The sequence below is a fragment of the Lipotes vexillifer genome, unplaced genomic scaffold (assembly GCF_000442215.2).
Source record: "Lipotes vexillifer unplaced genomic scaffold, Lipotes_vexillifer_v1.1 scaffold704, whole genome shotgun sequence".
Lineage (NCBI taxonomy): Eukaryota > Metazoa > Chordata > Mammalia > Artiodactyla > Lipotidae > Lipotes > Lipotes vexillifer.
The window spans coordinates 289866-306641 of NW_006771640.1; the positions used below are offsets into that span (position 1 = coordinate 289866).

General features: G+C 36.5%; 1 protein-coding gene across 1 annotated transcript in view; it reads left to right on the plus strand.

Moving 5' to 3' along the window:
- LOC103071976 (MBT domain-containing protein 1) overlaps positions 1-16123 on the plus strand; it is a 51695-nt gene extending 35572 nt beyond the window's left edge. Inside the window, exons 6-13 of the mRNA XM_007447061.1 lie at positions 500-614; positions 1188-1270; positions 11567-11684; positions 14072-14206; positions 14473-14561; positions 14771-15005; positions 15614-15669; positions 16007-16123. Of these exons, the coding sequence (XP_007447123.1) occupies positions 500-614; positions 1188-1270; positions 11567-11684; positions 14072-14206; positions 14473-14561; positions 14771-15005; positions 15614-15669; positions 16007-16123 (948 nt within the window). The remainder of the gene's footprint in view (positions 1-499; positions 615-1187; positions 1271-11566; positions 11685-14071; positions 14207-14472; positions 14562-14770; positions 15006-15613; positions 15670-16006) is intronic.
- The last annotated feature ends 653 nt before the right edge of the window (positions 16124-16776 follow it).

Genomic DNA, 16776 nt, shown 5'->3' on the forward strand with positions numbered 1-16776 from the left:
AATGGATGGCAGTTTGTCACACTGAATTTGGCCCATGATCATTTTGTCATTGATCTTTTGCGTTAGCGCTAAAGGTATAAACCTCAGTCACTTGCTCTTTAAACATTAAATTATCTTTTCTTATATGAATAGCAATGCTTGGCAACCTGCATGAGTGAATAACCACTGGTTTTATCTAGTACAAGAAGGAATGAAATATCCACCACAGCCTGTATTTTAACATCTTATGGGATATAATTTTTTATTAACATATTAATTTGCATATTGCTATTTTAGTCTGTGCCAGCTCTGCTACCCATATTACGTATCTACATTGTAGCAGAACTCCAGAAAACATTTCTCATGTTAAAATTCCTTGTATGTTTCCTCTGCTTTAATAATTTTCTAAACTCTCGATGTTTACTTAAGCAGAATGAGTAGTATGCAATCAAGTTAGTTTTCAGATTTGGGGGTGGGAGGATGAGAAAGAATCCTATTTACTTAACTCTTCTTGTTTTAGGGTAAGCCTCCAACAAAGAAAGCAAAAGTTCTTCAGAAACAACCTTTAGTTGCTAAACTAGCTGCATATGCTCAGTATCAAGCTACCTTGCAAAATCAAGCAAAGACTAAATCAGGTAATATGGGTGAATGTAGTAGAGGTGAAATATTTGGTACTGATTCATCTAGTTTTAATTAATAATATTTTAATTTTGGATTCTGTTAACTAAGCTATTTGTGTACTGTATTTGCACATTATGACACTGGGCTTCCTGGTAGTGGTTTTGGTTTCAGTAAATTATTCTAGAATAGAATAGTGTTCACAAGTTATGGTGCTATTAGGTGGTGGATACTGGATAGAAATCTCATTGAAGTGCACTGTAACAGCTGCGTGGGAATAAAACACAAGAGCAGCCAGAACAGCATTTGTTATCCTGAAGGTATCTGCTCTCCGCTGTTCTTTGTTTCTTATAACTGGAGAGCTCTTGCCTCACTTCCCCAGGAGCATATGTTGTATATAGAAGAGTTAAACTGCTATTTGTTTGCAAATATGATATATGCTAAAGTTCATGTTTATTTAGAGAAGTTCTGTCTTTATAGAAGAAACTTTCATTAGAGGTGATAAATTTATGTCATTTCACATTTTAAAATAATAGCCTTCTTACAAATTTGAGAACTGTAATATATCTAAATTTATTTTATTTCAGTAGCAGTCTCCATGGAAGGTTTCAGCTGGGGTAACTACATCAGTAGCAATAGCTTTATAGCAGCTCCAGTTACCTGCTTTAAACATGTGAGTATGGAATTTCTCAGTTTCTGTTGAAATGCTTAGTTATTGTTTAAATCTGAAGGCACAATAGCATTTAATCATCTTATCCTTAGAAGGTCTTTATTTTATACGTTGTAATGGAAATGTTTCTTTTTTAATTAATTATTGTGCTATGAATAGTTACATAACTTCTCTAAGTTTTATAAGTAAAAGGTTCCTATAAAGACATTGCAAGTTGAAATTGTTTCAAATGGGGAAAGCCACTAGTGTCATCCAATTTTCGTATTAAGTTGAACCATATAAAATTGCTGGTTTTGTGTATCAAAAATAGTTGTATATTGGCAAAGTCATATGGTTCAACCTCATAGAAACCATGCATTGTATATGTTATCTACATTTTTGTGATTTGACCTAATAATTGAGAAAAGGAAAGATCTAGTTTTGTTTTGTCTCAAATGTAAAATCACAAAAACAAAGAAGGAACTGTTAGTAATACAGTATCGTGGGCTGAAATGATCTGTTGGGAGATGTTATTTTTAACAAGTAGTGTCACAGAACGTCTGAAGTAATTGAGAGTTATGTTTAAAATGTATCTAATGATAAATTCTTTCCTTTTGATTTCATTCCTTTTGATTCAGTTATCTGATTAATTCTCTTCAATACTTTTTTTAACCTTACTGTAAGCTTAATTTATATTTAAAGGTTCTATTTGCTACTGACGATGTATAAGAAGGAAAGAGAATTTAGAAAGTTAATGAATGAAATTTTGTGTACACTTAACATATTGTTAACTTAGAGCTTAACTGTTAAATAATAGCATGTGAACAAAACTGAGCTTGAGTTCTTGCTGTGGAAATCCAAATGAATTTTAATTCATTCGTGTCCAATAAAGGATGTTGATCAAGGCCAAACATATTAATTCAGTGGTAGAAATATGAATTAAAGCCAGATTCATTCATTTGCTAAGTTTTCTTTCTTAAAAGTACAGGTGTTAAGCCCTTAGTCGGTGGCATGCTGACCATCTGAACCAGCCTAAGTGGAATCTTAGATACTTGACCTTAGTATACAGTAGCTGATAATATTTTACTGTAATGTTGATAGTAGTGTCACATTTATGAGATACATTAAGTACATGGCAACAGCAGCTTTCATGAGAATTACAAAGCAAGTCTTTAACTCTCCTCTCTTGAGATAGTTCTTTTTGGTACTAAGAAGATAAGAATTAGATTAAGTTCTCAGTTATAACAACTCTTTCATCCCAGATTCCTGGGACATTTGTCTGTTGTCTCCTTCTGAGTATCCTTTATCTCTTTTCCTATCTTTATTTTAATATTTTGTTTCTTTAGGTTTTAATATCATAAGCCATGTTCAGCTATTTTATATAATTAGTCAGGATATTTTTAAAAATAGCATTTCAGAGTCCCAAAAGTATAATATTTTATTTCATGCCCGTATCTTTGAATAGTAATACTATGTTAAAGTTCTTTGCAAGAAAATCTCTATTATAATGAAACAGATTTTTTTTGACTTTGCTTTTTTAAGATTAAAGTGTTCTATCATATAGAATAGAGCAGCTAGCCTTAGCTGTATGATTAATAATGATACTGTGGGACCTCCTGTTTCTCGTTCAGAAGCAAGGTATCTGTCACCCAGTGCCTTCCTGCTCCAGTCATCTTCCTTTACTGCCTTCTCCTTACCAAAAAGGAAACATTTTATACTGCTAATGTCTTAATATATTTTAGTACAAAATGAGTTTGCTTTGTTGCCTTAACCAGCACTTTTATTTGAAGTCATTTGGTTTAGGAGGTCAGACTTTGTGCTGTACTTGATTTTTGTTCTTTAGAGTTGACTCTTCGTGGTTTTTCCCCTTACATAGTTTTTGCGGTCTCCAAGGAGAATTACTGGCTTTAGCTTTAGAAAACCTATTGCCAGGAGCAGCTGCAAGCACAAGGTCCTGCCTTGAATCATCAGTCTTCTAATCTTCTAACGCTTGATGCCTGCTCTAACACTGGTTCATCTGTGGGGCCTCTTCCTCCACACTGTACACCTGCGTTGTCTCCAACTTGAGCGCAGGTTGGGAGCCTTTTCCTGCTCCTAGGGGATTCCTTTTTTTTTTTTTTTTCGGTATGCGGGCCTCTCACTGCCGTGGCCTCTCCCGTTGTGGAGCACAGGCTCAGCGGCCATGGCCCATGGGCCCAGCCGCTCCGCGGCATGTGGGATCTTCCCGCACCGGGGCACGAACCTGTGTCCCCTGCATCGACAGGCGGACTCTCAACCACTGCGCCACCAGGGAAGCCTAGGGGATTCTTTTTTCAAGCATAAGTTTTTAACACATTCAATCTGTGGGAATTCCCTAGCAGTCCAGTGGTTAGGACTCGGCGCTTTCACTGCTGGGACCCAGGTTCCATCCCTGGTTGGGGAACTTAGATCATGTGGCTTGCAAGGCACTGGCACCGCCAAAACAAACAAACAAAAAATTCACTGTGTACATGGAAACGGAGCTGTTCTGGTTGAAGCAGGATTTGGGGGTGGGGGTGGTGTCACAGCTTTGACTGCCTTGCTTCTTTAAGGTAACTCAACCTCTTCTGCAGTAGGGACCCTAGGTAAATATATTTTCCAGCACTTAAAAATGATAGTGATTAGTTCTTAAACGATGGAATTTCAGTAGAATTCCTCTTTTCCATGGTCTGTCTTTAAATTTCTGGGAAGTTTCTGCAAAGTATATCATAGGACAATATTCTCTTTGAATATTGCTGTAATTGTGCATAATGGTTTATACTTTATCACTCAATTACAACAGTGTTTGACATTTTTTATAATTATCAGTGTAAATGGAGCCCAGTTGTCATTAAATATATCTACTTAGAAACCTGTATATTATGATTGCTGTATATCTGATGCAACTTTCATTTCATCTAGGTGGTAGTTTTCAGACTTTTTTTTTTAAAACATTACGATTCCCGCTTTCCCTAATAAACATAGCTAGCATAAGGGGAAGTTATACTGATTGGTCTGGCAAGAGTAGGGTGGTATAGCTAGAGCCTTGGCCCCTGACCCTTGGCTTTCCCTTCTTTGGCAGTCTCTGAGGTTGGAAACCACTGAATTAGGTTAATACCATTTTTTAAAAAATTTTTATTGGAGTATAGTTTATTTACAATCTTGTGTTGGTTTCAGGTGTTAGGTAATATCATTTTTAATTAATCCTAAATCATATGGTCACAAAGCTGTAAGTTATCTTAAAAATCATCTAGCTCATCTACTCCATCTCTTAGTATAAATGAAGAAACTCTTGCTACATTTTTCAGTAGCTGGATTGAAATTTTCAACTTTGGGCTTTAACCTGCTTTTTCTCACGCAGTTTTTCTTATTTGTTCGGGTTTTAACATAGTTTTGCATTAAGCCTCTATAGGAAAACCCTCCTGTGCTCCCCCTTTACTTACACAACTCGACCACACAGTGCTGCTGATACCAGATGTGTGGGTTTCCGCCTATCAAGCATTTCTCTGACACCAGCTTGGGTGTCCTACAGTTTAGTTCAATTCTGACACTGTCTGTCTGGAGTTAGCATCAGATCCCACACTTACGGACTCAGTCCCACAAGACTGCCCCTACTTCAGACACCAGTTGCAAATCCCACATTGTCACCTCTACTTCTGACAGATAGCTGTAAATCAGAGTTCCCATGCTCCTTCCTTGGGTTTGATAATTTGCTAGAAGGGCTCACAGAATTCAGGGAAACACTTAAGTTTACTGTTTCATTATTAAGGATATAATAAAAGAGATGAACAGTCTCATGAAGAGATGTGTAGGGCAAGGTATATGAGAAGGGGCATAGAGTTTCCATACCCTCCGAGGTGCACCACTCTCCTAGCACCTTTACTTATCCACCAACCCAGAAGCTCTCCAAATCCTGTGTATTGGGATTTTTATGAAGTCTTCATCACATAGTCATAATAGGTCATTAACTCAGTCTCTGACCCCTCTCCCTTTCCTGGAGGATGGGTGATGGGGCTGAAAGTTCCAAGCTTCTAATCATAGTTTGATCTATGTGGTGACCAGCTCCCATCCTGAAGCTATCTAGGGGCCCACAAAGAGTTGCCTCATGAGAACAAAAGACACTCTTATCACCCAAGAAATTCCAAAGGATTTAGGAGGTCTGTGTCTTGGAATTAGGGTCAAAGATCAAATATTAAAACAAGAGATACCTCTGGTACTCTTATCACTTAGATAATTATGAAGGCTGTTAAGACCTCTGTGCCAGGAGCAGGGCCAGAGACTAATACATACATTTTTTTATTTCACAGCTTCTAAAAGCACCTTTTAGCCTTATCTTTACTAACTGTGGAACAATCTCCAAAATACTACTGCAGTATCACATGCCAGTTAGGTACTCTACGTTAATGAAATTCACAGACTATTTTCTCCTATTGACAATTTATGTTTGAACCCAAGAAAGTTGTTCTGTGTATGCAGAACATTTAGCTTTAAAGCATTCTTAATTTTTTTAATATTATAGTCTTTTAAATAGAAGCACTCCTGTTCCCCATTATTTGCCTTATAAAATCAAGTACAGAGAGTTCCATGGTGGCCTAGTGATTAGAATTCCAGGCTTTCACTGCTTTGGCCCGGGTTCAATCCCTGGTCAGAGAACTGAGATCCCACAAGCCACATGGCGTGGCCAAAAAAAAAAAAATCAAGTAGGATATGTCTTTCCTAAGCATTACAGCACAGGCCAAAATGTGCTAATATCAAATGTACGTGAATCATAAAAAGCTAAAATCATATTCCTTTAGTTATGTATTTACAGACATCAGATTTCTTTTGTTTGGTACCTGGACTGTATACTCTGGTGTCTTGTTGATACTGTCATTGCCAAAACCAGAAATGTAATCATCCTACTTTCTTCTCCCTTGAAAATAGTTGTAGTTAGGTATTTTTTAAAAAGGTCCTTTGCACACGTGCGTGCCATAACTTTAAAGCTGAGTTTACTATACTATTTCATCCTTTCTCCACAGATATCACCTTGTATTGCTTACATGACGTTTTCTGTGTTTTGTTTTTTTTTTTTGCGGTACACAGGCCTCTCACTGTTGTGGCCTCTCCCGTTGCGGAGCACAGGCTCCGGACGCGCAGGCTCAGCGGCCATGGCTCACGGGCCCAGCCGCTCCGCGGCATGTGGGATCCTCCTGGACCAGGGCACGAACCCGTGTCCCCTGTATCGGCAGGCGGACTCTCAACCACTGCGCCACCAGGGAAGCCCTACATGATGTTTTCTAATCCTCTCTTTGGTACCAGACCTGTATGCCAGCTATTTTGAAGGGGATAAGGTTATCCATATTTCTTTGCAACACATATTACAAGTATATTTTTGGATTTTAAGGACAAAAACAGAAACCTTTTTGTTTGTGTATGTGCGGTAACAGTAGCTTATAGTAAAACTCATGATTTATTTCTCAGGTCTGTATTTATTACTAAAATAATCTCTTTCAAATAAAATTATTCTTTGTTTTTTTCCCTAGCCTTAACCATGCATACGTAACTCCATTGAAAATTGAAAATAAATGTGATTTCACATCCATTTTAACTAAAGTTAGAATCTTCGGTATGTCATCCTAGATTGCAAAACTTCTTTCTAATGGAAATAAGACTTAAATTAGTTTCTGGTACTTGTTAGTACTCCATCCAGTTTAGCTATTATGCGTGTTGCCACAAAATAGATTCTCTGCAGGAAAGCAGTGGACTCTGATATAATAAGAATCACCTGTTTTAAGGAAGGCCTAAATAATCTAGATTATTTTCATTTGATATGTTTTTTTTTTTAATTATGGGCTGTTTATGCCTTTCAAATTAGTAACCGCTGCTTCCTGTCTCTTTTTACATATACTAGCATTCCCTCATTCTTAATCTTACTTTCACCCCAAACATCCCATTTTACTTTTGAACTTGCCTTGTACTCCCTATCCCCCTGCTACCACCACCACAAAATGTACTGGGATGGCCAAAATGTTCCTTCGGTTTTTAAGTAAAAATAAGAATACACATTTTTCATTTTCATCAAGAACTTTATTGAACAACATATTCACTCTTTTGTTCCACTACCTTCTGCCATTTTTTCAGGCAGCTTCATAATTCCATCTTCCCAAAGCTTTATCTTTTTGAGCAAAGAACTGTTCCAGGTACCTTTTAATCTTCCAGGGAATTGAAATTTTTTCCATTAAGAGAATTTTGTAAAGACCGAAGTAAGTAGAAATCCAAAGGTGCAGTGTCTGGTGAATACGGCAGATGAATCAGAACTTCCCAGCCAAGCTGTAACAGTTTGCCTGGTCATCAAAGAAACACATGGTCTTGTATTATCCTGATGGAAGATTATGAATTTTCTGTTGACTAATTCTGGATGCTTTGCCGATGCAAAGTGCTGCTTCCAGTTGGTCTAATTGGGAGCAGTCCTTGTTGGAATTAATCTTTTGGCTTTCCGGAAGGAGCTCATAATAGAGGACTTCCTTTCATTCCCACCATGTACACGGCATCACCTTCTTTGGTTGAAGACCGGCCTTTGGTGTGGTTGGTGGTGGTTCATTTCGCTTGCCCCATGAATCCCATGCAGAAATACGGTTAAGAAGGTTTTTTTCACTTAACTTACGTGGAACCCAAACACCAAAGCGATTAACATAACCAAGCTGGTGCAAATGATTTTCAGTGCTTGATTTGGATATTTTGAGTATGTTGGCTATCTCCCGCGTGGCATAGTGTTGATTGTTCTCAGTTAATGTCTCAGTTTGATCTCTGTCAACTTCAACTGGTCTACCTGACCATGGAGCATCATCCAGCAAGAAATCTCCAGCACAAAACTTCACAAACCACTGACACATTCCATCAGTCACAGCACCTTCTCCATACACTGCACAAATCTTTTTTTGCGTTTTAGTTGCGTTTTTACCTTTCTTGAAATAATAAAGCATGATAACGCTGAAAATTTTGCTTTTTTTCTTCCATCTTCAGTATTAAAATGGCTACACAAAAATTCACCGGTTTTGATAAGTTTTTTTTTTTTTAAGTGCACACTGGTACGACAGCTATCACAATACAGTCTAACAAAATTGTTTCAAATGAAGTTAAAGACAACTAAGGGCTACTAGAGCCATCTTACAGAAAAACTGAACGAACTTTTTGGCCAACCCAATAGCTTGTGTTATCAAATCAAAAGGTGAGTGGACTTTCTGGGGAAAGAGGGATCAATTATTTTTTCTGTTTCTACTTCCTATCAGTTCTAGCAAATAATACTCAGGAGTTCTAATTTCTTTCTAGTTAATTTCCTATAATGTTTTCTCCCCTTTTTGGCCAAATAATAGTCTATCTTTCTCTACTAGGTTCATTTTAGTCATCATAATGCCTATTAGTCAAAACATTTTAATGGTGGCTTTTTGTATATTTGCCATATCATTATTAGGATCAATAATAGTTACCTATGTGCAACTTGAAGGCGCTTCTGCCCACTTAAATTCTTTGTCACTGCTGAAGATTGTGATTATCAAAAGTTGTAGGTTGTCAGCTCTGTGGAGGAAAATCTGTATTTCTCCCATAAAGCATCACATGTACAGTGTGTCAGCCCTCCGAGAGTCTAAATACTAGCCATCTGAGCTGTTGGACTATCTGGGAATATTCTTAAAGCTCAGAAAAGTAAGAATCCCACCCAATTACTTTCTTACAGATAGACAGTCAGGTGGAGGTTATCATACATTTGTGTTGGGGAGCCCTCAACATTTGGATTTGGCCATGTCCTGCAGGACCTGATGACAGCGTACCTTGCAGGGAAGGAGAGTCGCTCCCAGATAGCCCTCACGAGTGGCCCTGGAGCAGGAAGTGGTGAAGCAGATCTTCCTGGTTTGGGAGGAACCTGAGGTGGACCTCTCGTCCTGAGTCTGGAAGGTAAATTTGTTGTTACCTGTAAATTATGGTTCTGCTAGTTCATGCTATGCCAATCCAGACTTTCAGAGGTATCCCTCCTGCCAGCAAGAGAAGACAGATGACTTGGATGAAGATGGCTCTCAAGCCCTGGGTCATTTAGTCTTCCACACTTAAGAATATTCATTTTAAACAAAAGGGCAGATATATCTATGAAATGACTTTATTATTTCAACACATTGAGCACATACTATGCAATGACTATGGTGCTCGTTTTTGTTTTTGTTTCTTCATTTTTTTTCTTAGAGTGAACCATATGGATTGGTTTAAGAGGGCCTAGCAGAACCACAACCTTACAGGCAAGAACAAATGTCACTTTCTGCTACTTTCTCCTATACCAATCCAGACTGTAGGGAGCAAAACATAACATCCCCCACTAAAGTGAGCATTAACTTTATTTTCTAAGTGAGCATATTGACACATTCTCTTTAGTAAAATGTGACCAGAAGTTATTTTCTCCAAACAATTGTTAAGACTTAAAAAAAAAAGTCAGTATGACATTGTCACATCTAGCTCAAAAGGGAGTCAGTCCTGTATGCCAAATTCACTTAACAGTGTGCCCACCTAACACACAACTTGTCAGCATAACCATGCTTCTTCCTTCTCAGTGAAAAATAAAGCCCATTCCACAAGATTTGGCAGCCAAACAAAGAGGAATGGATATCCTACCTTAATTTAATGCATACATTTCACTGCATCTGTCTGCTCTAATTGGTTCATCCTCACAGAAATTAACACATGGTCTTTGTGTTAATATATGGTAGCTTAATCTGTTACCTATCTTCTTTCCAGCCTCTCCTTTTCTAATCATATCTGCTGGCAATAGGGATGGCCCTACAGTCTAGAATGATATAGGGGGAGATAGCAGAACCTGAAGAGTCCATTCTTTCAATTTAAAAAAGCAGAAAGAGGTAGTCATAATAGATGTATTTTTTTTTTTGCACAGCTCAGGAAGATAGTTATGTGTATCCTTCCAGAATTACAAATAGTTGAGATAGGCCACTGTCTCCAAGTGATTGAAGTATATTCATTGCTTGCTACTTTAGAAAATAGCCATAAGTTGATTCTGTGTTTGGTTTCTAGACTTATCCTAGTTCAGTGTTGTTTGACATATTCTTCCTCTCCTTCAGAAATTCCTTAAACTATTGAGAGCATAAGGGTTGAGTACTGTTTTAAGCTAATCCTGTTGGGTTAGCATCCACCCAAGTATGAGCAGCCTTGCATGGAAGACATTTGCCCAGTGTTCCGATGGACTAGTTTGTGTGACTCTTGGATATCTTTGTTTAGTCATCTTTTAGCTTTGAAGCTATTTTGTCTTTTCCTGATTTGTTCATATTATCAGGTCTTTTATAACCTTACCTAATCCTTTTTTCTGTGATCAAGGTTCTAAATTGTATTTAACGAGGAGCTGATTATCAAGGACCGCAGAAACTGTTTGGTATTATCAGCATTTAAATTTCTATATTCATTTATTTGGTTTAGTTAACCATTGCTAAATTCCAAATAATTGTAAACTGCCTCAAATTTAAGGATTAAAATATAATGGAAATCGTAATTTGGAAACATATTAAATTTTGGAAAATCCCTTCATGGTATTCATTTAATAGGTTTTCTGAGTCCCCATCTTAACCATTTGTGTGGAGGCTATTTATTACCAGATCTAACACTGAAAGTTTTCTCTTTGTTTATGTTAATTCCTGCATGAGAAATTTTGAAATAATAAATTATTTAACAATTTACCATGGTACGATTCTCCAAAAACTCTTCAACTCCACCTTTTTAATAACTTTATCTGGTGCTTTTGCCACAGGTCAGTTGTAACAGACTATATTTCTATTCTATGAATTTAACTGAAGTTGAAAATATAGATAACTAAGTTTTGTTTCTCTCTGTTTCTGAAACCACATTGCTGATTGGAATTATCTTTCTTTCTGCTCTTTGACCAGATCTATTAAAATTAGAGGTTAAGGTAAAGTACATTCATTCAGTTCATATTAAAAATAATGAATTTCTTAAATGAGCTTTTTCCTTTGAAACCTACTATCAAGTTTGTAATTTGGATTTTACAAAAATTGCTGCTCAAGTCTTGTTTTAGGGCAGTTTTGAATTTTGAACTTGACATGGATCTATTCTAATATATGTGAATTCTCTTCATCTTGAGCTTGTCCCTGACATCGGCTTTTTCCAAATAGAATTCTGTGACACAGGGAATAACAATTATATTTTTAGAGAAAAGTGAATGAATTAAACGGTATTTTTAGTTTAATGTTTCCATGACTGATAGTAGTGCTTAATTTTGAATGATGTGTTTTAGGCTTTATTTAATAAGATGATAATTTAATAATTTTTATATGACAGGCACCTATGGGGACCTGCTGGGGTGATATCTCAGAAAATGTGAGAGTAGAAGTTCCCAATACAGACTGCAGCCTACCTACCAAAGTCTTCTGGATTGCTGGGATTGTAAAATTAGCAGGTGAAAAGCATGTGTAATAATTTACTTTAAAAATGTCAATTATATTTGTAACTTATGAGAAAGCATATTTGTAAATTTTCAGGTATTGCCAAATAAGTATGATGTAGGGCAGAGGTTAGCAAATTTTTTTCTGTAAAAGACCAGACAGTAAATATTTTCAGCTTTGTGAGCAATGCAGTCTCTGTCACAACCATTTAACTCCACCATCATAGCATAGAGGCAGCCGAAGCAGTACATAAATGAATAGGCATGACTGTGTTCCGGTAAAACTTTATTGTTACGTGTCATAAAATATTATTTTATCTCTGATTTTTTTTTTCAGCTATTTAAAAATGTAAAAACCATTCTTAGATGGCAAACTAAAAAACATCAGGCAGTAGGCCAGATCTGTGGGCCATATATAGTTTACCAACCCCTGATAGAGCGAGATGCTTTGGAAAGGAACAAAAAAGTCAAAGTACTAAAAAAAAGTGATATGGTCCATAATATGAGAAGTAAACTAGTGATGAAAGTTTCATCTATTTTGGGTACTACCTTTTTCTTCATTCCCACCTCTTCCAAGTACCCCAGCCCTTATTACATTGTTGCTCATGAAGTAAATGCATTAGGTGTCTGCTGTGTTAGACACCGTGGGCAGGTGACATGCAGACGTATAAGATTTGTTTTTTTCAGTGAGCTCACATCTGCTAAATATTGAATACATTTTAACACAAGGTGCTTAGTGAGTGGTGCTGTAGGACACTGTAGTGCTTCAGAGGGGGAGCAGCCACTCAGATGATAAAAATTGTCCTGAGATTACTGGAAGAGGTATCTTACTCCTCCTACTCTTTCTAGGCTTATCTCCAGCCATTCTCCCCCAGAAACCCTGCCTATTGCTCCCTAAGTACTGCTGATAGACTTAATTTACCTAAAAATGATCTCAATTCTATCTTTCTGTCTTTAATGGCTTCTTTGTCCTTAAAGGATCAGGATGGTCAGCATTTACAGCTATTGATGAGTTTCACCGTACACCACTGACCAGATTTTTTATTGTTCCCCAACATAAATGATCTGTTCTTGTGAAATTGGTTTTCCTCCTCTCTCATACAGCATGTTCTGTGTCACCTCCATGCCTTTACTCACTCTCACTCTCTCACTTACCGTATTTAACCCAGTTCAGTTCCCACCTTTTCCTTGAAACATTTACCCAGCTATATAAGCATTCTCTAAATGCTTGTATTATTCTCTACACCTTAATTGAAAACAGTAGTATATATATTTTTGCTTGATGTTTAAATCAGTTGCATTTAAATGGCTCTAAAGATCAATGTATTTAATGTCCAAGAATTATTTCTGTCTTCCATCTGGTTTTACATTTCTGTTTTATCTAATTGCAACTTATATCTCATTTTAAGCCCCTTTAATGACATTTTAGAAGTGAGCCTGATATTGATCACGAACCCAGAATCAGCAACAGTTAGCAAAGTCATGAGTTGTTCTGTGAATTATTGAATTTTAAAACTAAAAGTTTAATGCTATAAATTTTCATCATAAATATTAACACATGAAAATGCTGACTGAACTTAGCTCCCAGCCTGAAATATAAGTTTATTGGGCCTTTTTTATTCCACTAAAGGCCTTAAATTAAACCTTAATCTATTATCAATACAAGGTTTATTAAATTATAAACAATATATATCATATACTATTTGTTCTTTTCAGGAAATAATTCTTCCGATTTGTTTAGTACATATAGATTTTAAGTGATTTCACATATTTTTATTTGTGTTTACTGAACTTTTTTACCTCGCATTTTCAAATCTTATTTCCAAATAAACAAGACAGAAAAGTTTAGGCTCCTAAAGGAGCCACATCCGAATTATCCAATAATAATTCGGTCACCTGATCACTTGGAAAAAGCAGTTTCTTTGAAATGTACTTTAACTGGATTTCTGTGACTTAACAAGGTTATACTAACTTACCACAGTCTTCTTTATTTCCAAAACTACACATTCTAATAGAACTTTCCCACCCCTCTTTTCACTGAGAATTTCTTTTCTAGAATTTAAGATACTATGGGTCAAGTTGAAATATATTCAGAGGAGTAGGCCGTGCTCTGAAAACAGTTAAACTAATTACATTGTTCAGATAGTTCTCAAAGTTTCATCTATACCATTAGTGACAGCAGCCTCTGGGAACGTGTTATAAATGCAGATTCTCAGGCTCACCCAAGATCTACTGAATCTGGATCTCTGGGGTGTGAGGCCCAGCTATCTGTCTGTTCACAAGCCCTGCACGTGAATCTGTTTCAGATGCTCACTGACATTTGACAACCACTACCAGCAACTATATCCTCTTTTATTTCATTTGGTTTTCTTATTATGCGGCAATTGCTTTGTTGGTTTCAGGCTACAATGCCCTTTTAAGATATGAAGGATTTGAAAATGACTCTGGTCTGGACTTCTGGTGCAATATATGTGGTTCTGATATCCATCCAGTTGGTTGGTGTGCAGCCAGTGGAAAACCTCTTGTCCCTCCCAGAAGTGAGTAGCTTCTTTACCCTTACTATAGAGTATTTGCACTTTAATGCAGTTTTACACTTAGTAATGTTAAAGTGACATAGAAATTAAAATAATGTTTTTTGGTTTCAAGTAACTTACTTGCTAGTAAGACATGCTTATTTTCCCTATTTTTGTTACTCTTCTTGAGAACTTTAATTGCAGGGAAATTTGTAACTTTTTTTTTTTAACAGTTTATGAAGCAATTCTATTCTTTGCTAAAGTGTAACTGGTTATTTCTTTTGTTTTAGCTATTCAGCATAAGTATACAAACTGGAAAGCTTTTCTAGTGAAACGACTTACTGGTGCCAAAACACTTCCTCCCGATTTCTCACAAAAGGTAAAGACAGGATCTTAGAAAGGACTGAAGTGGCAAATGAGAACTCTAAAAAATGGAATAACTTCGAAGTTTTTTAAGGAATTGTTTCAATTAGTGAGTCAGATGACCTATGTTAACTATCGAGTGCACTCGGTATTTTTATAGTACAGTGCTAAAATTATTTGTAGACCTTGGTCGTGAATTCCCAACAGTTCTGCCTTTGTTTCAAGGTTTCAGAGAGCATGCAGTATCCTTTCAAACCTTGCATGAGAGTAGAAGTGGTTGACAAGAGGCATTTGTGTCGAACGCGAGTGGCAGTGGTGGAAAGTGTAATTGGAGGAAGATTAAGACTAGTGTATGAAGAGAGTGAAGATAGAACAGATGACTTCTGGTGCCATATGCACAGCCCATTAATCCATCATATCGGCTGGTCTCGAAGCATAGGCCATCGATTCAAAAGATCTGGTAAGCACCTGTCGCAAGAACTCCTGTTGAAAATATCATTGAGGCTAAACCGTACTACTTGGTTATTTTTCTCTGCAGAATAGCATAGATCAAAACTAGTTGCCGGGGCTGCTTATTCTATCTTAATTAGGAAAGTTTCACACCAGGATATTAATGTCCTAACAATTCCTTTATATTCCTTCCATTTGTGCTCAAGTAAAAAATAATGCACTTTTGGTCACAACTACATTTGTTTTCTTACACTTTTTTATCCAGCCTGTTTGAAAGAACTGAAGATAGCCTTTCCCTTTCCATTCAATTTTAGTTGGAATAGTGAAATTAAATGTGGTTAGACTTAATACTAAACACATTAAAACGTACTTTCTAAAGTTGTAATTCCCTAACTAGGGAATTTCCAGCATTCTGATTGGCTGAATGTATTTAAACAGCACATGTACTCTAAAGAGAGAAAGACTTTTAAAGAATATTATTCACCATAAATGTAGAAGGCATGTATTTTTGCCATGTTTTAGAGTATACGTACCTTGTGAGTTTGAAACCTTCAAAGAAACGTGGTTTTTGGTCTTCCCACAAATGCTGACAGATTAGTATGTAACTTTTCCTTGTAGATATTACAAAGAAACAGGATGGACATTTTGATACACCACCACATTTATTTGCTAAGGTAAGAAGTTTTTATAAGAACCCTCATTTGTAAATTAGGTTTGAAATAGGGTTGTGGGTTTTTTCCTAATATTATGGAAATCGTAATTACATATGTTCACCTAAAAGGATTAAGACCTTGTAGTCCATATGTGTCACAACTGTTGATTATAATTATTCTTCAATTCTATTTGCCTGAATTCTCTCTATTCCCTAATGGAAGTTTGAGTTATAATATTAGGTAGGTAGGAGAAGACACTTGGTATTTTCATCTGGTAAACTTTTTCAACTTGGTATTATTTTAATTATTAAACTGATAACACTTGTGACGGTAGATGTACTTTCATGTAATTCTTTAGGTAAAAGAAGTAGACCAGAGTGGGGAATGGTTCAAGGAAGGAATGAAATTGGAAGCTATAGACCCATTAAATCTTTCCACAATATGTGTTGCGACCATTAGAAAGGTAAGAGAATAGGTTTTAAAATATAGAAATGCAGTTATAGGAGCTAGGTTTAAGGTAATAGGAGAAGGAGGCCCCTAACATATTCATTTTGACATAAAATGTGTGCATCTGCATCTTCACTGGGGAGAACGTTACTAGTAATTTCAAAATAAATTTGAATTCTCTTAGGGGGCTTTTCTTTTTATATATCTTGTTGTCAAGATTGTTATCTTGAGTCTGCTACCTTTATTTTATGGAAGTATATCCTTAAGTTAGAGGAGGAATATTTATTTAACTTATTTCCTGGTCAAAGCTTGTCCAACACAGAATTTGTAACAAGGCCAAGTTTATCTTCAGTTTCCTACATTTCCTTTGTGTGCTTTTTTTTTTCCCTTTTAGTAGTACTTTACTTCTTCTTTTCTCTTTTTCTCTGTCTTCTGAAACTGTTTTTATAAAAAGATGTAGAAGAGTGGTTCTCAGTTCTCAGTAGGCATCAGAATCTCCTGGGGAGCCAGCAAAATACCATTGACTAGGCCTCTTCCCTGACCCTGCACCCCCATTCTGATTTAATCAGTCTGGTTTGGGGCCCTAGCATTGGTTTTTTTGTTTTTGTTTTTGTTTTTGTTTTTTTTTTTTTTGCGGTACACGGGCCTCTCACTGTTGTGGCCCCTCCCGTTGCGGAGCAC